Genomic DNA, 24983 nt, shown 5'->3' on the forward strand with positions numbered 1-24983 from the left:
TTATACAAACATATTTATTGCATTTGAAATCAACAGTAATCAAACTAACAAGCAAAAAAAAAAAAAAAATGCAAATTTGCAAGCGTGAGGAAAATGTGTCTCAACGAAATCACGTTATCACAAGAAAATAGATTTTTATAACAAAACTGAGTGACCAAAGCATACACGGACCGCAAACCTGCCCTGCACGCACTGCTTGACATGATTGAATCTGTAACTGATATAACTGTGCTGTTCTCACGGGTCGTGTCTAATATTGCACTGATGTTTTTGACATATACTGTACCTTATTTTATGCATACGTCATGTAGCGATACCGGTCTTTTCATGAGTAGCGGTATTAGTTTACTCAATGTAAGCCTGTTTGCGATGGTGTACAATTTGACAAATAGCTGCCACTTGCACGGTGAACAGCTTATGGCGATTTTATGAAGGATTAAACAGAAGCTTTCGTGCTAGATGTGGCACGCAGTTACCGGAAAATTTCATCCCACAGACTTTTCATAGCGGACTTGAAGTCTTTTATCCACTCTTCGAAAAGTGTAGATGGTGGATTAACATTCAGCACGATCACTACTAAGATGTGTTATTATTTGTAACTTTAGATGGCATGGTTTCAAAATCAAAATCTGTCAGTGTTATCTTCATTGTCATTTTCAGCGCTTTACGTTTTTCACGGTAGTAGTGCTCTCTGTCATCCCAAGCCAGAAGGCATTGACTGAGTGATTGACAGCTGATATTTCAATGCTAGAGCAATGGGCCTATAAGAAGAGCGGGGAGGCGGGGCAAGCATTACGGACTTTGCTTTGTTTACTGCAGCAAGTTGACATGACAACGGTTTTAAACCAGTCCTGAGCACTGCGCTTCGCGTTTCAAGTGAAGAGATGCATTCTGCGTAAATGTCTCCGGAATCCGCGCATATTGCTGCAAAAAGTGGTCGCACACAACAATTTTATGCACTCGCACAAATGCTCCTAAATATATTTTGAGGTCGCATATATAAAATTTCAGGCGCATATGCAACCAAAATGGTCGCAATTTTCAGCCCTGTTTATACATCTCTGATTCTGAGTATTCATAATTGATGATAGCTGGTTATTATTGCTCATTAAGATTCATGAAATTGAGCTAATTTCGCTACTGATTATGGTGGAGAATGCGGGCGGTCATTTTAAACGTTTTCTGTGAAGCAAATTTTTTCATTCCACTGTGATTTTATTGTACTCACCAGCATGACCAAAAGTGTATGCAGCTGGCTGTCTGTTTCTCCACAGCTGGAAGGACGCACGTCTTTCAGCCATTCCCTAGCACACAGATGACTACTGTTAGTGTAACTATTAAACTGCAGTTCCCCTTCGGTTGGGGAACTTCAGTGCCATGAATGGGAGGATTCGGATCAGAAGCCGCTTATCTGGAGAGTATTGAACGGGCCAATGAATGAAATTAATTGGCAGCGTAAGCTTGCGCAGGTGTGCGACATCTGCAATCATCTCAGCATATAAGCACACCTGAAGCCAGCAGACGCCATCCTTTTCGCTTCAGATCCTTTCTGAGTGAGTCGATGAGGGTTCCTCTTGCTGATCAGCACTTCAGAGCGAACGAGTGTGTCTCCCGGTCCAGAGTGGGTCTTCGCGGTGGCAGACGGTCGAGCTGGGTTACTCCCTTGCCTGCGGTTCTTTGGGTCCGGTCCTCCAGAGCGGTGCGTATAGTTGCAACTTTCCTAAAAGAGCAACACAGTCGTGCAGCACGTCCTTTTCAGGATGGCGCTCCGACTGTGCGTTTCTGGATGCGGGGGTTTCCTGTCTCCGGATGATGGACACGATCACTGCATTGCATGTTTGGGGGTCCAGCATGTTAATGCGGTGCTCGCGGGCGGTTCATGTCGTCATTGCGATGCCATGACCGTTGCACAGCTAAGATCGCGGCTAACTTTCGCAAGAGAGCGAGCCACCCCAGTTGCCTCCTGTTCTAAAAAAGCAGCGGGCGCTCGGGCAGATCTGAGGGTTTCAGCGGGAGCTAATCCGCCGCCCACGGGCTCGCGGACCTCTCGCTCCTCACGGCGCTCCATCCAAGCTTCGGGTGGTGAGAGTGATCCGTCTAACCAGATGGTAGCTCTCACACTCGCTGACACCGGAGATCAGATGTCCTCCGCGGCATCGGAGGGTGGGCTTTCACTGTCCGACGAAGATCCGGACCCGCTCGCCCCCTCCGGGCAGGTGAGCGCTGTCAAATCGGATCCTGAAGCGGACATGTTAGCCGTGCTTTCCCGGGCTGCTTCGGCCGTGGGGTTGGAGATGGTTTATCCCCCAGCTCCGCGGCCGGACCGACTAGATGGGTGCTACGTAGAGGACCAGAAGGCGAAGCCTTCGAAGCCTCTCGTCCCCTTCTTCCCGGAAGTGCACAGTAGGCTCACGCAGTCCTGGAGGGCACCTTTCTCTGCCCGTGCTGCGAGTGCCTCCGCCCTCACCGCCCTTGACGGCGGAGCTGCCAGGGGGTATGAGGCGATCCCGTCAGTGGAGCGCGCTATCGCGGTCAATCTTTGTCCGCGCGGCGCCTCTACGTGGCGGGGTTTGCCCCGCCTCCCGTCCAAAGCCTGTAGGTTGTCTGCCTCCCTCGGAGCCAGAGCTTATAAGGCTGCGGGCCAGGCTGCTTCTGCTTTGCACGCGATGGCCACCTACCAGCGCTACCAAGCGCAGGCGCTGGCCGAGCTGCACGAGGGCGGGTCCAACCCAAGCTTATTACATGAGCTGCGCACCGCGACCGACTATGCTCTTCGGACTACTAAGTCCGCCGCGTGTGCGCTGGGGAGGACGATGTCCACACTTGTGGTTCAGGAACGCCACCTCTGGCTAAACCTGGCCGATATGCGCGACGTTGACAAAGTTCGCTTTCTTGACTCGCCCATATCCCAGGCTGGCCTGTTCGGCGACACCGTCGGTGAATTCACCCAGGAATTCAAGGCGGTGAAAGAGCAGTCGGATGCGATGGGCAATGTCATCTATCGGCGTGGCCGTAAGCCCGCTCCGCCCGCCGAGCCATCCACCTCCGCTGTTCCTCGCCGAGGGCGCCCGCCAACGAGTGCTGCCCCGCCCCCGCCTGCGCCTCCGGCCAAGCGGGCGCGGCGTTCACCTCGAAAGCAGGCAGCCCCTCCTGCCCAGGGCGCCGTTAAGTCCGGTAAACGGACCGCGAAGCGTCCCTGAGACAGGCCATCCGGAGAAGAGGAAACTTGCTCTTTCCCCGCTGGAGGGCGGGGCCCCGATAACAACGGTACTTTTCAGTGCCACCAAAACATCAGTAAAAGAGCACTTTTTCCCTTCCCCGGATGTGACTGCACGAGTTCTGCCAGTCCGGGACGCGCTGCCTTCCGGCTCGCAGACTCTACGTGCTTCGCCAGTGGCTCACGAGCGCTGGGGGGACGGTCTCCCTTCCCTCAGCCCTCCAGCCCCCTCTCCGGAGTCAGGGTGCGGAGCCAGAGCGACTCGCTCTCCTCCAGCTTTTCCGCGGGACCCTCGTGCTTCCCGGATCAGCACACCCACTCCGCGCTGCCCCACCGCTGGTACGTCAGCGATTGTAGCGATGACTCCATTAGCGAGGGCTCTGCCTGCCTGGTTAGCGCGGGCCAGCCCCTCGCGGTGGCTCATACGCACAATCAGACTCGGTTACGCGATTCAGTTCGCGAAACGGCCCCCCAAGTTTACGGGCGTGTATTTCTCCAGGGTCAACCCCCTGTCCGCCCCTGTCTTGCGAGAGGAGATTGCTGCCCTCCTGGCGAAGGGTGCAATCGAGCCGGTTCCTCCAGCCGAGATGGAGAGTGGGTTTTACAGCCCATACTTCATCGTACCCAAAAAGAGCGGTGGGTCACGGCCAATCCTAGATCTGCGCGTTTTGAACCGCTGTCTGCACAAGCTGCCGTTCAGAATGCTCACGCAGAGGCGCATTCTCCAATGCGTTCGTCCTCGGGATTGGTTTGCAGCCATAGACCTGAAGGACGCGTATTTCCATGTCTCCATTCTTCCACGCCACCGCCAATTTCTGCGGTTTGCGTTCGAGGGTCGAGCGTGGCAGTACAAGGTCCTCCCCTTCGGGCTCTCTCTGTCTCCGCGGGTCTTCACCAAACTCGCGGAGGGTGCCCTAGCGCCCCTTCGGCTCGCGGGCATTCGCATACTCAATTATCTCGACGACTGGCTGATTTTAGCCCACTCGCGGGAGCAATTGATTATGCACAGGGACGAGGTGCTTCGGCATCTCCGCCTACTGGGGCTTCAGGTCAACCGAGAAAAGAGCAAACTCGCCCCCGTGCAGAGGATTTCTTTTCTCGGGATGGAGCTGGACTCGATCACCATGGTAGCGCACCTCTCCGAGGAACGCGCTCGCCTGTTGCTGAACTGTCTGAGGGAGCTCGACAGCAAACTAGTGGTCCCACTGAAGTTCTTTCAGAGGCTCCTGGGGCATATGGCATCCGCAGCCGCCGTCACGCCGCTCGGGTTGCTCCATATGAGACCACTTCAGCACTGGCTTCACGATCGGGTCCCCAGACGCGCATGGCACGCGGGCACACACCGGGTCTCGGTTACTGCGCTGTGTCGCCGCGCCCTCAGCCCTTGGAACGACCCCTCGTTCCTACAGGCCGGTGTGCCTCTAGGACAGGCGTCCAGCCATGTTGTTGTTTCAACAGACGCTTCCAACACGGGTTGGGGGGCCGTGTGTCGCGGGCATGCGGCTGCGGGCCTCTGGAAGGGTGCCCAGCTGCATTGGCATATCAATCGCCTAGAGCTGTTGGCAGTGTTCCTCGCTCTCCACCGCTTTTTACCGGTGCTGGAGCGGCAACACGTGCTGGTCAGGACGGACAGTACGGCGGCGGCGGCGTATATCAACCGCATGGGGGGTATGCGCTCTCGCCGCATGTCTCAGCTCGCCCGCCGTCTGCTCCTCTGGAGTCACCCGCGGCTGAAATCGCTGCGCGCCATTCACGTCCCAGGCACGCTCAATCGTGCAGCCGATGCGCTCTCACGACAGCTGTTACGCCCTGGAGAATGGAGACTCCTCCACCCCGAGTCTGTTCAGCTGATATGGGCGCGATTCGGGGAGGCCCAGATCGATCTGTTTGCTTCCCCCGAGAACGCTCACTGCCAGTTGTTTTTTTCCCTGACCGAGGGCTCTCTCGGCACGGATGCACTGGCCCACAGCTGGCCTCGGGGCATGCGCAAGTATGCGTTTCCCCCAGTGAGCCTGCTCGCGCAGTTTCTGTGCAAGGTCAGGGAGGACGAGGAACAGGTTCTGCTAGTTGCGCCCCTTTGGCCCAACCGGACCTGGATATCAGAGCTCTCACTCCTCGCGACGGCCCTCCCCTGGCGGATCCCTTTGAGAGAGGACCTACTCTCTCAGGGACAGGGCACCATCTGGCACCCTCGCCCCGATCTTTGGAACCTCCACGTGTGGTCCCTAGACGCGAGGAAGACTTAGGTAACCTACCGACTGCGGTGGTTAATACCATCACTCAGGCTAGAGCCCCCTCCACGAGGCGCGCCTACGCCCTGAAGTGGAGTCTATTCACTGAATGGTGCGTCTCTCGCAGAGAAGACCCCCGAAATTGCCAGATTAGTGTTGTGCTCTCTTTCCTTCAAGAGAAGTTGGACAGCAGGCTGTCGCCCTCCACTCTCAAGGTTTACGTGGCCGCCATCTCCGCTTATCATAGCGCGGTAGCTGGCGGCACCGTGGGAAAGCATAACCTGGTCATCCAGTTCCTTAGGGGTGCTAGGCGAATTAATCCATCTCGCCCCCCTCTCATGCCCTCTTGGGATCTCGCCCTCGTTCTCACGAGTCTGCGATCCGATCCCTTTGAGCCACTCGAATCAGTATCTCTAAGATTTCTGTCCCTGAAGACAGCTCTGCTGGTTGCGTTGGCCTCCATCAAGAGGGTCGGGGACCTGGAGGCATTTTCGGTCAGTGACTCGTGCCTGGAATTCGGGCCGGATTACTCTCACGTTATCCTGAGACCCCGCCCCGGTTATGTGCCCAAGGTTCCTACCACCCCCTTTAGAGATCAGGTAGTGAACCTGCAAGCGCTGCCCCCGGAGGAGGCAGACCCAGCCCTTTCTTTACTTTGTCCAGTTCGCGCTCTGCGCATTTATGTGGACCGTACTCAGAATTTTAGATCATCTGAGCAGCTCTTTGTCTGTTATGGCGGTCGGCAGCAGGGAAGTGCCGTATCGAAACAAAGATTATCCCACTGGATTGTGGATGCCATTTCACTCGCTTATTCGAGTCGAGGTCAGCCGTGTCCCCCGGGAGTACGTGCACACTCCACTCGGAGCGTTGCATCCTCTTGGGCGCATGCACGCGGCGCCTCTCTAACAGACATCTGTAGAGCTGCGGGCTGGGCGACACCCAACACATTTGCAAGGTTTTACAATCTGCGAGTGGAGCCGGTTTCCTCAAGGGTATTAGGTAACCCGTTGGTGATTGAGGAGACAACTCGGTAGGGTGTTGAAACACGCTTGCTGCGCCATTCTCCCTAACACGGAGGTACGTGCGCCTTTTTTATCTGTCAGTAAAGTTCCCCGTCAGGTGAGCCCTGCAGATTCCTCCGTGGCCCCCAGCACTGACTCAGCGGAGGAGTCACTTGCTGGCCCACTACGTTGTAGGTCTGCCCGCTGGTCAGCCCGCGTTTTGGGTATAGGTGCCTGCTATGCGTGATCCCCACTAGGCGATCCCATATGCTTATTCCGCCACGGTTAAGTCCCCCCCCTGGGCGGACCCGTGTCTTCCCTCTCCGCTAACCACTCTTTGCTATGCGTACTCCCCCTTTTTAGGGCTAGTCCATAGGTAAATTCTGCCATCTATCCCCCCCTTGGGTAACGGATGGCCTCCGCAGCGTCCTCCCTATCGGGATTGCACGCTTCCCAACGTACTGTCGTATTTCCTAGAATTATCTAGATGCTCACGACTTCCCAAAAAATATATCTAAATCCGTAAAACTTCTGTTGAAGTAGGATAAATTAGGGCCAGGGACACGTTGGAGGACCGCGCCCCCCATGATGTGGGTGCGTCACGCTTGCTTGACTATCTCCTCATCGGGGGTGTTGGTAAGGTGCAGTCATTATGGCGCTTTCCATATTCTCCCATTCATGGCACTGAAGTTCCCCAACCGAAGGGGAACGTTCGAGGTTACAGAAGTAACCCTTCGTTCCCCGAGGAGGGGAACGGAAGTGCCATATTCCGTCGCCATAATGACTGTCCCTTAGCTGTTTGAAAGTCTCTTCAGCTTAAAAGGATGGCGTCTGCTGGCTTCAGGTGTGCTTATATGCTGAGATGATTGCAGATGTCGCACACCTGCGCAAGCTTACGCTGCCAATTAATTTCATTCATTGGCCCGTTCAATACTCTCCAGATAAGCGGCTTCTGATCCGAATCCTCCCATTCATGGCACTTCCGTTCCCCTCCTCGGGGAACGAAGGGTTACTTCTGTAACCTCGAACGTTCACAATATTCAAAATCGATTTTGCAAAGATGCACGTCATGCAAATGATTGAAATATTATCGCGCCTGTCGGAACAGCGATTTCCCTCAGTGCTTCTGAGATAGTTTGGAAAACCTCCAAATCTATCTGTTAAAGGCCTTACTATTGTAACTAGAGTGAGGCTAGGCGCCGTCTGTTTTTTCATATTTCTAGACTATATTCTGTTAGATTATCTGCCTAACGTTTGAACCTTTTGGTCGACCGTAGTCTCGCGAGACGTCTCGTATTTTATGGTTGTTTATCTAATCTATCTAAATGTAATGGTCAGATATCATAAATCAGTGTTACTGCGACACGATATGAGAAGTTGATTTTTACTTAGATTGGTTGGCCCAAAATAGTAGATTTTACAAGTACTGCCTTCATCTAAGGCTTTTATAGCCTTGTGTTTGTGTGGTTATGGTACAGGTTGTCCATTTTGCAAATCAAAAGATTGGGTTCATCTGTCTGACATAAGCTGACCCCTGCTGGAGGACACGTCAGATACCTTGGCCTTGTTACTCGGATTGCAAACCGCAGTGAGGCATCAGCAACAACGTACTCCAAGTAGGATCTACCGTGTCAGCTGGCATTCGGTCAATCTTGGTTAATTACCCTGTCATGATTCCACACGTGTGCCCGCCTAAGTGAGATTGGCAACCTCACTTTAAAGGCCAGTGTTTCCCCTAGGTTTACAGTTTTAGGGTGGGGGGTCTCGTCTCGGCGTGGCGCGGCGTATCTGTTCGGACTGACACCGACACAAAGGCCGCATTTACACTGCACTGTTCAAGTGACTCAATTCCGATTGTTTTCTTCCATGTGGCACAGATCTGATATGGCCCATGTACTTGTGAGCAGGGATAAATCACATGGATTCCGATTTACTCAAATCAGATTCAGGGCTTGTTCATATGTGGAAATTTATCCGATATGAATCGGATCTCTGTTTTCGTGTCTGCAGTTTAAGCAGGGTGATCGGATTTTCACCTGTCAATGAGAGTCGTGCATCAATAAAAATCGTAGCGAATGACGTCAAGTCTGACACTTTTTTTTCAGGACAGACTTCAGCAGAATCCCAAACCTTAAATCTCATACACGAGGACTTAAACAGCTTTTATTTTGTCATATAGCACAGGCATTTAAGCATGAGAGCGAGAGAGTGGAATGTCCGCTATGTAACCAATATAAACTAATATAAAACTGGTGCATAGCTACATCACGTGCATAAATCTCGTATGGGACATTACATTAAGATGCCTAAAGGTTTAAAAAAGGCATAAATTAAAGGAAAATGGACAAATGAGAACCTTTCTGTCATAAACTATAGTAAAACAGCTTGTCAAAAGCTGCGAACAGATTCCATACAGGAATAGGGAAAAGAGCACTCTTAAATTATCAGCTGTTAGTCAGCGCCCGCTCTTTTTTTTCAGCTAATTGCGTCTTTGCCGTGTGCTCTGTAAATGTAGGCGATCGGAAACGAGTCACTTTTAAAAGATTATATTAGCAGGTCATCAAAAAAATCAGATACAGTCACAAAATCGGAAGTAACCATCAAGATCTGCAGTGTAAGTGCAGCCAAAGAGTCGAGGTGTAAATTTGTTTCTTTTAACGACAGCAGTAAAAAAAATAAATAAATAAACAAAAAATTATTTGAAGTGTACAACTGTACTGGCTAAAAATGTTAATTTATTTTTATATCGTTTTTTTTTTTTTTTCCACAAAGTGTGCAGCTTTTGTCATTGCAGTGTTTCTTGGGGTTAAATACTTACTAAATAAAGTATACTTTTATACTTGACCTTTACTTAAGTATACTTCTTTTTCCTAAGGGTGTATTTACTGACTTACCAAGATCAGTCTTGTGGAGCCAGGGGGAGTATTGCTGCTCTGACAGCCAAGTTGGGTTAAAGCTAGGGCTGCTCCGATCAGGATTTTTGCAGCTGATATCATTGAGTACCCATTTCTTGTCATGGTGATCGGCTAATACTGAACACCGATTCTAATGCTTCAAGCTTTATAATGCTTTGAGCACATCTTCCTCTAAGTATGAACCTTAAGAGAAGATCTAGCCTTACCTAAGAGAACAAATGAAGGATGCTGCATATAGTACCTTAAACACGTCTCTTATAACCATCTTATAACCAGGTGTGAGCGTGTCATGGCCAGAAGCAGCTTTATAAAAAATAGTTCATCCATTAATTTTACTCTGGCGTAGTCCCTTGGTTATCAGGGGTCACCACAGCGGAATAAACCGCCACAGAAAATAATATAACACAGATATAAAAATTGTGATGAAAAATTACAATGCATTTTGGAAACACTGCAAATGATAAAAGAAGAATTCAACATGACTCAACCAAGAACAAGTTTGGAGCGTATGTTTGATGCATTAAAATTAAAATGCACACCTATGAGTCTAAAACTTCTTTACTAAAAGGAAAGAGGTCTATAAACTACTGTTTATAGCAATGAGTGTATTACAAAAATGTATATAATTAAATATTCATGTAAAAAAACAAAACAAATTGTATCTAATAGTTCCAGCCAGCTTTTAGTGAACTTGCAATATAGTCAAAACAGAACTTTCAATTGTTATATATGTAAAGAGGCCTAAATACATGCAGGACCGTTCAAATGTTTTGCTGGTCTCCAACTAATAACAGCAGATCACTCAGAGATAGAGGGATTTGCACTCGCGATATCTTTACTGATCTATGCAATTAATGCTTAGAATAATACTGTGCCTCTCGCGATCTGTTGTCTTGCACATTCACTCTCGTCGCCGTGATTTCCGAGTATTATAACTTATTTTGGGGGATCACAGGACCGGTATAAATTTGCGGGAGACTCGCGGAGCTTCTGGGAGAGGTCAGGTTGGATGAGACGCAGGATGGGGGAGAACGCGTCACAGCAGCTCAAAACACTGGAGATACAATGACTGCACTTGCAACAAAGTATGCATCACTCGCGCGGGTCACGCTAATAAACTAAACAGAGGTCCCATCGCATCTGTATATACTTTAGCTGCTGCGACCGAGCACATTACTTACGCCCCCACACATTGGCCCACTCCCAATTCTACCCTGTAGCCCTTCCCCTTGCCCCTCCCCCTCGTTTTGCGCGTCAAGGGGTAGGGGTGTCCCAATTCTCTTTAGCTTGAAGGCGTAGGGCTAAGGGGAAGGGGTGAATAGCCCTTCGAACAAAGATTTTTCAGGACCACACTCGAAACCAAGGGATCAGAAAATTTCCCAGAACACACCAGCCACAACGGCAGATAGTTACACCCGGAAGTAAGGAGATCCACAAATTAGTATTTTGTTGTTACAAATTACAAATGTTTACAAGAAACAAACACATGTTTGAATATATTCCTGACGACGTAGGTGTTTTACCGTCATGCTTTAAAAAAAAAAACCCCGCTAAAATAAAAACCGGTAAATTTCGCAATCTATAGTCCATAATCATAACTCCTGTATAGCAGTCCCACAGCATTCTGTCACTCGATGACACTCGAATACTCTGTCGAAAAGTCTAATGGCCAGGATTGGGCTTTTTACGGTGTCTGCTATAATTTTAATGTTGTTTTTGCTGTGTTTACATAGATAAATATGGCCACTGTGTTAAATGCGCAGTATTATGATCTTAGTGTCGCATCAGACCGTTATGATAACACAACATATGCCTTCAGTGATTTCCTGAAGATAAATACCAATAAATAACTCGACTGGAATAACTACAGCAGTCGCGATCGTCTAATCTCATATTTTCTAATCTCATATCGTATCAGAGATGGCGATGACATATGATGACGAGTGCAGGTGCTGTAGTGCTGTCCCAATTCTTAGGGGTACGTTTTGAAGCCCTTCCCCTTCACCCTCGGTTTTAAGGGCCAAGGGGAAGGGGTAGGGGTACAAAAAAATAAAATTGGGATTGGGCCATCATTTACCTTTGTTTTGGCTGCTGCAGGCTATGCATAATATACGTAAGTGCACGTGCGTCTTGGGTCCTGTCAAACGTGGCACACAGTTTCATTCCCATACAGCATACAGTGGCTGTGTAGAACTCCACTGTGGGCGATTCAGAGAGCAGAAATATGTAATGGAGCGACCATGTAGAGACCGAAATCACATGCCGTTGTGTAAATAAGACATTACATACGGCTATTTAGCTCGTTTATTAAAAGAAGTTGTGATCTGGTGCTATGTATAAAATACAATTAACTTGACCTCAAGGGGGGCGGGAAGCCCCCCCCCAATATAATGGTGGGGAAAACACTGTGGGCCTAGAGTGGCACCGGAATCTTCAGGCGAAACCCAATTTTGAATCGTGCCAAGTGGTCGGTGACCTCATTGAGTGTTACGTGTTGTGCTAGAGGCCCATACTGTTTGAGAGTTTGCATCTGGTTGCAGTGTGTGCAAGTAACCTGATCGTAACTGCAGTAGGCGTTGGGGAAAGTCTAGCCAGATAGCTCATCATTGCGATTTTCATCTGGATGCCTTTTAACTCACCATCAAAGGTCAAGAAGCATGTAAAGCCTAGTCTGAACCTGAACCACAATAGGACTATTCACGTTATTCTTTGCCGACGAGCGGGCGCAGCCATTTGAATCTTTTTGGCTCAAGACTTCCGGTCTCGTTGTATCAGTTGCAAACTGATATTTTCCTATTATATTATTCTACTTAGTCGGTATAGTAATGCAAACATTTGTTTGTAGAGTAAGTAGTTTGACCGTTTTCCGCCGTTTAATATTCCTAGTCATTTTTCCCATAGGCGACTGATGCGGAAGTTCTGAAACAATCGTGAAAACAGGCGCACTTCCGCATTTTAGAATAAGGTCAATAGACCCTCTGTAGAACCTCTATGTTTCTCTGTACACTCATTTGTTCGAGTGCTATGCTGTTTTGTTTAGCTTATCGTAGCGCTATCGTTTAGCGTAACGTAGAAATCAACTATTATATAGCCACCCTAGTTCAACATCACAGTGTCTGGCCCACAGTGGTTTTTAAAAGGACCAACGTCTGGCCTGTACATTTTCCCCCAGCTGATGACCCTGTCAGCCTAGTAATTTATATATGTTAGACTGGTCAATAAGTCATGCTATAACCACGTTGGATTGTGGATGTTTTGCCTCACAGAAAAGGTCAATTTAACGTTGGAGCCTTGCTACAAGCTTTACTTGAACAAGTTTCCTAAAAGTTCTAAACTATTCAGCTACTTTACAAGAGATAGTTATAATTCTCTTTCTAAACTAATGAATAATTACAGAGTCCGCTCAGACGAACGGGCAAAGTCATTGTTATATTTATTTTGTTAAAGTAACTATAAGTTAATTCTGAGCAGAGATGTATATCAACGAAGTAGAACTACTTCACTACTGTACTTAAGTACTAAAAGGCTGTATCTGTACTCTACTGGAGTATTGTTTTTTTTACTCCACCTTCCACTTTTACTTCAGTACATATTTTCGATGAGTTTAATACTCCGATAGATTCTTTATGTGCTGCGTCGTTACTCGTTACTAGGGGTGTCAAAATAATTTTTATCGGTTCAGCAAGAGATCACAACCTGTTATTACGCACTGACGTCATTTATCTCCTATGCGCGATGTCGCAGTAGAATGCTATGGTAAAGGAGGCGAGGCCGAGTGTCGCTCTTACTACAATGGCGGCACAGCACACGAGCCGCTATTTCACTACTAGGGTGAAATGCTGTAAGAATCCACCTGTGCCTCTCTCTCTCTCTCTTACTTGGGACATTTGACCCGCTGACCTGTTTGTGAGGTCACTTTTCCTCTCCACTTGACTGTTCAAGCGATACTTGTGGATCAAGACACGAGCGTGCATGTGGTACAAGTTTTCTCCACTGTTTCTTTCACGGATTACCTGTGATAAGCGCGTATTAATGCGCATATAGAGTGTAACCGTAGCTGTTTTTTCACGCCATCGGTAAACAGCGATTTAATTTCTAAAGCCGATCGCAGCCCTTTCTGTTGAGCAGGGTAAGACAATAACCAATCATAGGGGTGTTAGACCTCGCCTGTCAGCGCTCTAAAAGCAAGCAGGATGATATTTACATTAGTTTATTAGCTATAAATGCTCACGCTATCTTCTGTGCATGTGTTGGAGTTTTGTTTGATACTTTCAGAAAGAGTGTTGTCTTTGAGCAGGTCAAATTAAGGGTCTGCTGTATTAAAGAACAAAATTGTATTACAAATAATATATAAATATATTTATAGATTTTGATCAAAAAAAAAAAATCTTGTGTTGTGAAGAAAAAATAGAATTATGTATGGAAAGCATCGTCAATGCACCGAGATATCGAATTGAACCGAATCGATGGCATGATAATCATAACCGAACCAACCCGTCAGACCAGTGTAGATTCACACCCCTACTCGTTACATTTATAGACCTTTTTCTTGGTTGCTGCATGCGACCAGCGTCTTCCGGTAGAATGTTTTGAACATCCGCTTACAGCGTTTACAACCGGTAATTTGCAATGCGAAAATGGGCTTCAATAGCGTTTTGAGTGGATTACAGAGTGTTTTTGTGACACACAACTTTAAAAGGTGTGTGTTAAAGCTGTTATAATCTGTCAGATCTGTGATTCAAGCGCGAGAGAAAAACAGTATCGTAAGCCATGTTCCTTTTCATACTGCTTAATCACGTGCCCCCCCAAAAGATATTTAAACTAAACAAAAGAATATGGTGTCTTTTGACTGCTTTTTTTTTTTAATAACGACGTTACACAATACTTGTATTTTTAATTTCAGTACTTGAGCAGTAAACTTTGATATAAACTACTTGCAATACTGAAGTACAAAAAGTGTTGATACTTCCACTTAAGTATGGTGCTTAAAGAGCACTTCAACTTCTACTCAAGTCACTTTTTTTAAAGAGCACTTGTAGTTTTAGCTAAGTCTGTGTCTCTAGTACTTTATCAGGGCTCGAAATTAACCTTTTTGCTGGGTAAGACTGGTGCTCCTAACTTTAAAAATGTAGGCGCATCAACCAAAATTTAGTCTAACTTATAAACACAGTTACTCAAAGTTTTATACAAACATATTTATTGCATTTGAAATCAACAGTAATCAAACTAACAAGCAAAAAAAAAAAAAAAAATGCAAATTTGCAAGCGTGAGGAAAATGTGTCTCAACGAAATCACGTTATCACAAGAAAATAGATTTTTATAACAAAACTGAGTGACCAAAGCATACACGGACCGCAAACCTGCCCTGCACGCACTGCTTGACATGATTGAATCTGTAACTGATATAACTGTGCTGTTCTCACGGGTCGTGTCTAATATTGCACTGATGTTTTTGACATATACTGTACCTTATTTTATGCATACGTCATGTAGCGATACCGGTCTTTTCATAAGTAGCGGTATTAGTTTACTCAATGTAAGCCTGTTTGCGATGGTGTACAATTTGACAAATAGCTGCCACTTGCACGGTGAACAGCTTATGGCGATTTTATGAAGGATTAAACAGAAGCTTTCGTGCTAGATGTGGCACGCAGTTACCGGAAAATTTCATCCCACAGACTTTTCATAGCGGACTTGAAGTCTTTTATCCACTCTTCGAAAAGTGTAGATGGTGGATTAACATTCAGCACGATCACTACTAAGATGTGTTATTATTTGTAACTTTAGATGGCATGGTTTCAAAATCAAAATCTGTCAGTGTTATCTTCATTGTCATTTTCAGCGCTTTACGTTTATCACGGTAGTAGTTTCTCTCTGTCATCCCAAGCCAGAAGGCATTGACTGAGTGATTGACAGCTGATATTTCAATGCTAGAGCAATGGGCCTATAAGAAGAGCGGGGAGGCGGGGCAAGCATTACGGACTTTGCTTTGTTTACTGCAGCAAGTTGACATGACAACGGTTTTAAACCAGTCCTGAGCACTGCGCTTCGCGTTTCAAGTGAAGAGATGCATTCTGCGTAAATGTCTCCGGAATCCGCGCATATTGCTGCAAAAAGTGGTCGCACACAACAATTTTATGCACTCGCACAAATGCTCCCAAATATATTTTGAGGTCGCATATATAAAATTTCAGGCGCATATGCAACCAAAATGGTCGCAATTTTCAGCCCTGTTTATACATCTCTGATTCTGAGTATTCATAATTGATGATAGCTGGTTATTATTGCTCATTAAGATTCATGAAATTGAGCTAATTTCGCTACTGATTATGGTGGAGAATGCGGGCGGTCATTTTAAACGTTTTCTGTGAAGCAAATTTTTTTATTCCACTGTGATTTTATTGTACTCACCAGCATGACCAAAAGTGTATGCAGCTGGCTGTCTGTTTCTCCACAGCTGGAAGGACGCACGTCTTTCAGCCATTCCCTAGCACACAGATGACTACTGTTAGTGTAACTATTAAACTGCAGTTCACAATATTCAAAATCGATTTTGCAAAGATGCACGTCATGCAAATGATTGAAATATTATCGCGCCTGTCGGAACAGCGATTTCCCTCAGTGCTTCTGAGATAGTTTGGAAAACCTCCAAATCTATCTGTTAAAGGCCTTACTATTGTAACTAGAGTGAGGCTAGGCGCCGTCTGTTTTTTCATATTTCTAGACTATATTCTGTTAGATTATCTGCCTAACGTTTGAACCTTTTGGTCGACCGTAGTCTCGCGAGACGTCTCGTATTTTATGGTTGTTTATCTAATCTATCTAAATGTAATGGTCAGATATCATAAATCAGTGTTACTGCGACACGATATGAGAAGTTGATTTTTACTTAGATTGGTTGGCCCAAAATAGTAGATTTTACAAGTACTGCCTTCATCTAAGGCTTTTATAGCCTTGTGTTTGTGTGGTTATGGTACAGGTTGTCCATTTTGCAAATCAAAAGATTGGGTTCATCTGTCTGACATAAGCTGACCCCTGCTGGAGGACACGTCAGATACCTTGGCCTTGTAACTCGGATTGCAAACCGCAGTGAGGCATCAGCAACAACGTACTCCAAGTAGGATCTACCGTGTCAGCTGGCATTCGGTCAATCTTGGTTAATTACCCTGTCATGATTCCACACGTGTGCCCGCCTAAGTGAGATTGGCAACCTCACTTTAAAGGCCAGTGTTTCCCCTAGGTTTACAGTTTTAGGGTGGGGGGTCTCGTCTCGGCGTGGCGCGGCGTATCTGTTCGGACTGACACCGACACAAAGGCCGCATTTACACTGCACTGTTGAAGTGACTCAATTCCGATTGTTTTCTTCCATGTGGCACAGATCTGATATGGCCCATGTACTTGTGAGCAGGGATAAATCACATGGATTCCGATTTACTCAAATCAGATTCAGGGCTTGTTCATATGTGGAAATTTATCCGATATGAATCGGATCTCTGTTTTCGTGTCTGCAGTTTAAGCAGGGTGATCGGATTTTCACCTGTCAATGAGAGTCGTGCATCAATAAAAATCGTAGCGAATGACGTCAAGTCTGACACTTTTTTTTCAGGACAGACTTCAGCAGAATCCCAAACCTTAAATCTCATACACGAGGACTTAAACAGCTTTTATTTTGTCATATAGCACAGGCATTTAAGCATGAGAGCGAGAGAGTGGAATGTCCGCTATGTAACCAATATAAACTAATATAAAACTGGTGCATAGCTACATCACGTGCATAAATCTCATATGGGACATTACATTAAGATGCCTAAAGGTTTAAAAAAGGCATAAATTAAAGGAAAATGGACAAATGAGAACCTTTCTGTCATAAACTATAGTAAAACAGCTTGTCAAAAGCTGCGAACAGATTCCATTCAGGAATAGGGAAAAGAGCACTCTTAAATTATCAGCTGTTAGTCAGCGCCCGCTCTTTTTTTTCAGCTAATTGCGTCTTTGCCGTGTGCTCTGTAAATGTAGGCGATCGGAAACGAGTCACTTTTAAAAGATTATATTAGCAGGTCATCAAAAAAATCAGATACAGTCACAAAATCGGAAGTAACCATCAAGATCTGCAGTGTAAGTGCAGCCAAAGAGTCGAGGTGTAAATTTGTTTCTTTTAACGACAGCAGTAAAAAAAATAAATAAATAAACAAAAAATTATTTGAAGTGTACAACTGTACTGGCTAAAAATGTTAATTTATTTTTATATCGTTTTTTTTTTTTTTCCACAAAGTGTGCAGCTTTTGTCATTGCAGTGTTTCTTGGGGTTAAATACTTACTAAATAAAGTATACTTTTATACTTGACCTTTACTTAAGTATACTTCTTTTTCCTAAGGGTGTATTTACTGACTTACCAAGATCAGTCTTGTGGAGCCAGGGGGAGTATTGCTGCTCTGACAGCCAAGTTGGGTTAAAGCTAGGGCTGCTCCGATCAGGATTTTTGCAGCTGATATCATTGAGTACCCATTTCTTGTCATGGTGATCGGCTAATACTGAACACCGATTCTAATGCTTCAAGCTTTATAATGCTTTGAGCACATCTTCCTCTAAGTTTGAACCTTAAGAGAAGATCTAGCCTTACCTAAGAGAACAAATGAAGGATGCTGCATATAGTACCTTAAACACGTCTCTTATAACCATCTTATAACCAGGTGTGAGCGTGTCATGGCCAGAAGCAGCTTTATAAAAAATAGTTCATCCATTAATTTTACTCTGGCGTAGTCCCTTGGTTATCAGGGGTCACCACAGCGGAATAAACCGCCACAGAAAATAATATAACACAGATATAAAAATTGTGATGAAAAATTACAATGCATTTTGGAAACACTGCAAATGATAAAAGAAGAATTCAACATGACTCAACCAAGAACAAGTTTGGAGCGCATGTTTGATGCATTAAAATTAAAATGCACACCTATGAGTCTAAAACTTCTTTACTAAAAGGAAAGAGGTCTATAAACTACTGTTTATAGCAATGAGTGTATTACAAAAATGTATATAATTAAATATTCATGTAAAAAAACAAAACAAATTGTATCTAATAGTTCCAGCCAGCTTTTAGTGAACTTGCAATATAGTCAAAACAGAACTTTCAATTGTTATATATGTAAAGAGGCCTAAATACATGCAGGACCATTCAAATGTTTTGCTGGTCTCCAACTAATAACAGCAGATCACTCAGAGATAGAGGGATTTGCACTCGCGATATCTTTACTGCTCTATGCAATTAATGCTTAGAACAATACTGTGCCTCTCGCGATCTGTTGTCTTGCACATTCACTCTCGTCGCCGTGATTTCCGAGTATTATAACTTATTTTGGGGGATCACAGGGCCGGTATAAATTTGCGGGAGACTCGCGGAGCTTCTGGGAGAGGTCAGGTTGGATGAGACGCAGGATGGGGGAGAACGCGTCACAGCAGCTCAAAACACTGGAGATACAATGACTGCACTTGCAACAAAGTATGCATCACTCGCGCGGGTCACGCTAATAAACTAAACAGAGGTCCCATCGCATCTGTATATACTTTAGCTGCTGCGACCGAGCACATTACTTACGCCCCCACACATTGGCCCACTCCCAATTCTACCCTGTAGCCCTTCCCCTTGCCCCTTCCCCTCGTTTTGCGCGTCAAGGGGTAGGGGTGTCCCAATTCTCTTTAGCTTGAAGGCGTAGGGCTAAGGGGAAGGGGTGAATAGCCCTTCGAACAAAGATTTTTCAGGACCACACTCGAAACCAAGGGATCAGAAAATTTCCCAGAACACACCAGCCACAACGGCAGATAGTTACACCCGGAAGTAAGGAGATCCACAAATTAGTATTTTGTTGTTACAAATTACAAATGTTTACAAGAAACAAACACATGTTTGAATATATTCCTGACGACGTAGGTGTTTTACCGTCATGCTTTAAAAAAAAAAACCCCGCTAAAATAAAAACCGGTAAATTTCGCAATCTATAGTCCATAATCATAACTCCTGTATAGCAGTCCCACAGCATTCTGTCACTCGATGACACTCGAATACTCTGTCGAAAAGTCTAATGGCCAGGATTGGGCTTTTTACGGTGTCTGCTATAATGTTAATGTTGTTTTTGCTGTGTTTACATAGATAAATATGGCCACTGTGTTAAATGCGCAGTATTATGATCTTAGTGTCGCATCAGACCGTTATGATAACACAACATATGCCTTCAGTGATTTCCTGAAGATAAATACCAATAAATAACTCGACTGGAATAACTACAGCAGTCGCGATCGTCTAATCTCATATTTTCTAATCTCATATCGTATCAGAGATGGCGATGACATATGATGACGAGTGCAGGTGCTGTAGTGCTGTCCCAATTCTTAGGGGTACGTTTTGAAGCCCTTCCCCTTCACCCTCGGTTTTAAGGGCCAAGGGGAAGGGGTAGGGGTACAAAAAAATAAAATTGGGATTGGGCCATCATTTACCTTTGTTTTGGCTGCTGCAGGCTATGCATAATATACGTAAGTGCACGTGCGTCTTGGGTCCTGTCAAACGTGGCACACAGTTTCATTCCCATACAGCATACAGTGGCTGTGTAGAACTCCACTGTGGGCGATTCAGAGAGCAGAAATATGTAATGGAGCGACCATGTAGAGACCGAAATCACATGCCGTTGTGTAAATAAGACATTACATACGGCTATTTAGCTCGTTTATTAAAAGAAGTTGTGATCTGGTGCTATGTATAAAATACAATTAACTTGACCTCAAGGGGGGCGGGAAGCCCCCCCCCAATATAATGGTGGGGAAAACACTGTGGGCCTAGAGTGGCACCGGAATCTTCAGGCGAAACCCAATTTTGAATCGTGCCAAGTGGTCGGTGACCTCATTGAGTGTTACGTGTTGTGCTAGAGGCCCATACTGTTTGAGAGTTTGCATCTGGTTGCAGTGTGTGCAAGTAACCTGATCGTAACTGCAGTAGGCGTTGGGGAAAGTCTAGCCAGATAGCTCATCATTGCGATTTTCATCTGGATGCCTTTTAACTCACCATCAAAGGTCAAGAAGCATGTAAAGCCTAGTCTGAACCTGAACCACAATAGGACTATTCACGTTATTCTTTGCCGACGAGCGGGCGCAGCCATTTGAATCTTTTTGGCTCAAGACTTCCGGTCTCGTTGTATCAGTTGCAAACTGATATTTTCCTATTATATTATTCTACTTAGTCGGTATAGTAATGCAAACATTTGTTTGTAGAGTAAGTAGTTTGACCGTTTTCCGCCGTTTATTATTCCTAGTCATTTTTCCCATAGGCGACTGATGCGGAAGTTCTGAAACAATCGTGAAAACAGGCGCACTTCCGCATTTTAGAATAAGGTCAATAGACCCTCTGTAGAACCTCTATGTTTCTCTGTACACTCATTTGTTCGAGTGCTATGCTGTTTTGTTTAGCTTATCGTAGCGCTATCGTTTAGCGTAACGTAGAAATCAACTATTATATAGCCACCCTAGTTCAACATCACAGTGTCTGGCCCACAGTGGTTTTTAAAAGGACCAACGTCTGGCCTGTACATTTTCCCCCAGCTGATGACCCTGTCAGCCTAGTAATTTATATATGTTAGACTGGTCAATAAGTCATGCTATAACCACGTTGGATTGTGGATGTTTTGCCTCACAGAAAAGGTCAATTTAACGTTGGAGCCTTGCTACAAGCTTTACTTGAACAAGTTTCCTAAAAGTTCTAAACTATTCAGCTACTTTACAAGAGATAGTTATAATTCTCTTTCTAAACTAATGAATAATTACAGAGTCCGCTCAGACGAGCGGGCAAAGTCATTGTTATATTTATTTTGTTAAAGTAACTATAAGTTAATTCTGAGCAGAGATGTATATCAACGAAGTAGAACTACTTCACTACTGTACTTAAGTACTAAAAGGCTGTATCTGTACTCTACTGGAGTATTGTTTTTTTTACTCCACCTTCCACTTTTACTTCAGTACATATTTTCGATGAGTTTAATACTCTGATAGATTCTTTATGTGCTGCGTCGTTACTCGTTACTAGGGGTGTCAAAATAATTTTTATCGGTTCAGCAAGAGATCACAACCTGTTATTACGCACTGACGTCATTTATCTCCTATGCGCGATGTCGCAGTAGAATGCTATGGTAAAGGAGGCGAGGCCGAGTGTCGCTCTTACTACAATGGCGGCACAGCACACGAGCCGCTATTTCACTACTAGGGTGAAATGCTGTAAGAATCCACCTGTGCCTCTCTCTCTCTCTCTTACTTGGGACATTTGACCCGCTGACCTGTTTGTGAGGTCACTTTTCCTCTCCACTGGACTGTTCAAGCGATACTTGTGGATCAAGACACGAGCGTGCATGTGGTACAAGTTTTCTCCACTGTTTCTTTCACGGATTACCTGTGATAAGCGCGTATTAATGCGCATATAGAGTGTAACCGTAGCTGTTTTTTCACGCCATCGGTAAACAGCGATTTAATTTCTAAAGCCGATCGCAGCCCTTTCTGTTGAGCAGGGTAAGACAATAACCAATCATAGGGGTGTTAGACCTCGCCTGTCAGCGCTCTAAAAGCAAGCAGGATGATATTTACATTAGTTTATTAGCTATAAATGCTCACGCTATCTTCTGTGCATGTGTTGGAGTTTTGTTTGATACTTTCAGAAAGAGTGTTGTCTTTGAGCAGGTCAAATTAAGGGTCTGCTGTATTAAAGAACAAAATTGTATTACAAATAATATATAAATATATTTATAGATTTTGATCAAAAAAAAAAAAATCTTGTGTTGTGAAGAAAAAATAGAATTATGTATGGAAAGCATCGTCAATGCACCGAGATATCGAATTGAACCGAATCGATGGCATGATAATCATAACCGAACCAACCCGTCAGACCAGTGTAGATTCACACCCCTACTCGTTACATTTATAGACCTTTTTCTTGGTTGCTGCATGCGACCAGCGTCTTCCGGTAGAATGTTTTGAACATCCGCTTACAGCGTTTACAACCGGTAATTTGCAATGCGAAAATGGGCTTCAATAGCGTTTTGAGTGGATTACAGAGTGTTTTTGTGACACACAACTTTAAAAGGTGTGTGTTAAAGCTGTTATAATCTGTCAGATCTGTGATTCAAGCGCGAGAGAAAAACAGTATCGTAAGCCATGTTCCTTTTCATACTGCTTAATCACGTGCCCCCCCAAAAGATATTTAAACTAAACAAAAGAATATGGTGTCTTTTGACTGCTTTTTTTTTTTAATAACGACGTTACACAATACTTGTATTTTTAATTTCAGTACTTGAGCAGTAAACTTTGATATAAACTACTTGCAATACTGAAGTACAAAAAGTGTTGATACTTCCACTTAAGTATGGTGCTTAAAGAGCACTTCAACTTCTACTCAAGTCACTTTTTTTAAAGAGCACTTGTAGTTTTAGCTAAGTCTGTGTCTCTAGTACTTTATCAGGGCTCGAAATTAACCTTTTTGCTGGGTAAGACTGGTGCTCCTAACTTTAAAAATGTAGGCGCATCAACCAAAATTTAGTCTAACTTATAAACACAGTTACTCAAAGTTTTATACAAACATATTTATTGCATTTGAAATCAACAGTAATCAAACTAACAAGCAAAAAAAAAAAAAAAATGCAAATTTGCAAGCGTGAGGAAAATGTGTCTCAACGAAATCACGTTATCACAAGAAAATAGATTTTTATAACAAAACTGAGTGACCAAAGCATACACGGACCGCAAACCTGCCCTGCACGCACTGCTTGACATGATTGAATCTGTAACTGATATAACTGTGCTGTTCTCACGGGTCGTGTCTAATATTGCACTGATGTTTTTGACATATACTGTACCTTATTTTATGCATACGTCATGTAGCGATACCGGTCTTTTCATGAGTAGCGGTATTAGTTTACTCAATGTAAGCCTGTTTGCGATGGTGTACAATTTGACAAATAGCTGCCACTTGCACGGTGAACAGCTTATGGCGATTTTATGAAGGATTAAACAGAAGCTTTCGTGCTAGATGTGGCATGCAGTTACCGGAAAATTTCATCCCACAGACTTTTCATAGCGGACTTGAAGTCTTTTATCCACTCTTCGAAAAGTGTAGATGGTGGATTAACATTCAGCACGATCACTACTAAGATGTGTTATTATTTGTAACTTTAGATGGCATGGTTTCAAAATCAAAATCTGTCAGTGTTATCTTCATTGTCATTTTCAGCGCTTTACGTTTTTCACGGTAGTAGTGCTCTCTGTCATCCCAAGCCAGAAGGCATTGACTGAGTGATTGACAGCTGATATTTCAATGCTAGAGCAATGGGCCTATAAGAAGAGCGGGGAGGCGGGGCAAGCATTACGGACTTTGCTTTGTTTACTGCAGCAAGTTGACATGACAACGGTTTTAAACCAGTCCTGAGCACTGCGCTTCGCGTTTCAAGTGAAGAGATGCATTCTGCGTAAATGTCTCCGGAATCCGCGCATATTGCAGCAAAAAGTGGTCGCACACAACAATTTTATGCACTCGCACAAATGCTCCCAAATATATTTTGAGGTCGCATATATAAAATTTCAGGCGCATATGCAACCAAAATGGTCGCAATTTTCAGCCCTGTTTATACATCTCTGATTCTGAGTATTCATAATTGATGATAGCTGGTTATTATTGCTCATTAAGATTCATGAAATTGAGCTAATTTCGCTACTGATTATGGTGGAGAATGCGGGCGGTCATTTTAAACGTTTTCTGTGAAGCAAATTTTTTCATTCCACTGTGATTTTATTGTACTCACCAGCATGACCAAAAGTGTATGCAGCTGGCTGTCTGTTTCTCCACAGCTGGAAGGACGCACGTCTTTCAGCCATTCCCTAGCACACAGATGACTACTGTTAGTGTAACTATTAAACTGCAGTTCACAATATTCAAAATCGATTTTGCAAAGATGCACGTCATGCAAATGATTGAAATATTATCGCGCCTGTCGGAACAGCGATTTCCCTCAGTGCTTCTGAGATAGTTTGGAAAACCTCCAAATCTATCTGTTAAAGGCCTTACTATTGTAACTAGAGTGAGGCGAGGCGCCGTCTGTTTTTTCATATTTCTAGACTATATTCTGTTAGATTATCTGCCTAACGTTTGAACCTTTTGGTCGACCGTAGTCTCGCGAGACGTCTCGTATTTTATGGTTGTTTATCTAATCTATCTAAATGTAATGGTCAGATATCATAAATCAGTGTTACTGCGACACGATATGAGAAGTTGATTTTTACTTAGATTGGTTGGCCCAAAATAGTAGATTTTACAAGTACTGCCTTCATCTAAGGCTTTTATAGCCTTGTGTTTGTGTGGTTATGGTACAGGTTGTCCATTTTGCAAATCAAAAGATTGGGTTCATCTGTCTGACATAAGCTGACCCCTGCTGGAGGACACGTCAGATACCTTGGCCTTGTAACTCGGATTGCAAACCGCAGTGAGGCATCAGCAACAACGTACTCCAAGTAGGATCTACCGTGTCAGCTGGCATTCGGTCAATCTTGGTTAATTACCCTGTCATGATTCCACACGTGTGCCCGCCTAAGTGAGA

The 24983-nt window shown here is 44.7% G+C and overlaps 2 protein-coding genes across 6 annotated transcripts in view; both read left to right on the forward strand.

The window, feature by feature from the left end:
- The window catches only part of LOC147843211 (uncharacterized), a 501869-nt gene extending 494610 nt beyond the window's left edge, over nucleotides 1-7259 (forward strand). Inside the window, exon 2 of the mRNA XM_087261917.1 lies at nucleotides 1349-7259. Coding sequence (XP_087118043.1) covers nucleotides 2980-5463 — 2484 coding nt within the window. The 5' untranslated portion in view covers nucleotides 1349-2979 and the 3' untranslated portion in view covers nucleotides 5464-7259. The remainder of the gene's footprint in view (nucleotides 1-1348) is intronic.
- The window catches only part of LOC137496227 (uncharacterized), a 336279-nt gene that overhangs the window by 105536 nt on the left and 205760 nt on the right, over nucleotides 1-24983 (forward strand). The window lies entirely within an intron of this gene.

Source organism: Danio rerio, chromosome 7 (assembly GCF_052040795.2).
Source record: "Danio rerio strain M-AB ecotype USA chromosome 7, GRCz13ab, whole genome shotgun sequence".
In the NCBI taxonomy this organism is placed as follows: Eukaryota; Metazoa; Chordata; class Actinopteri; order Cypriniformes; family Danionidae; genus Danio; species Danio rerio.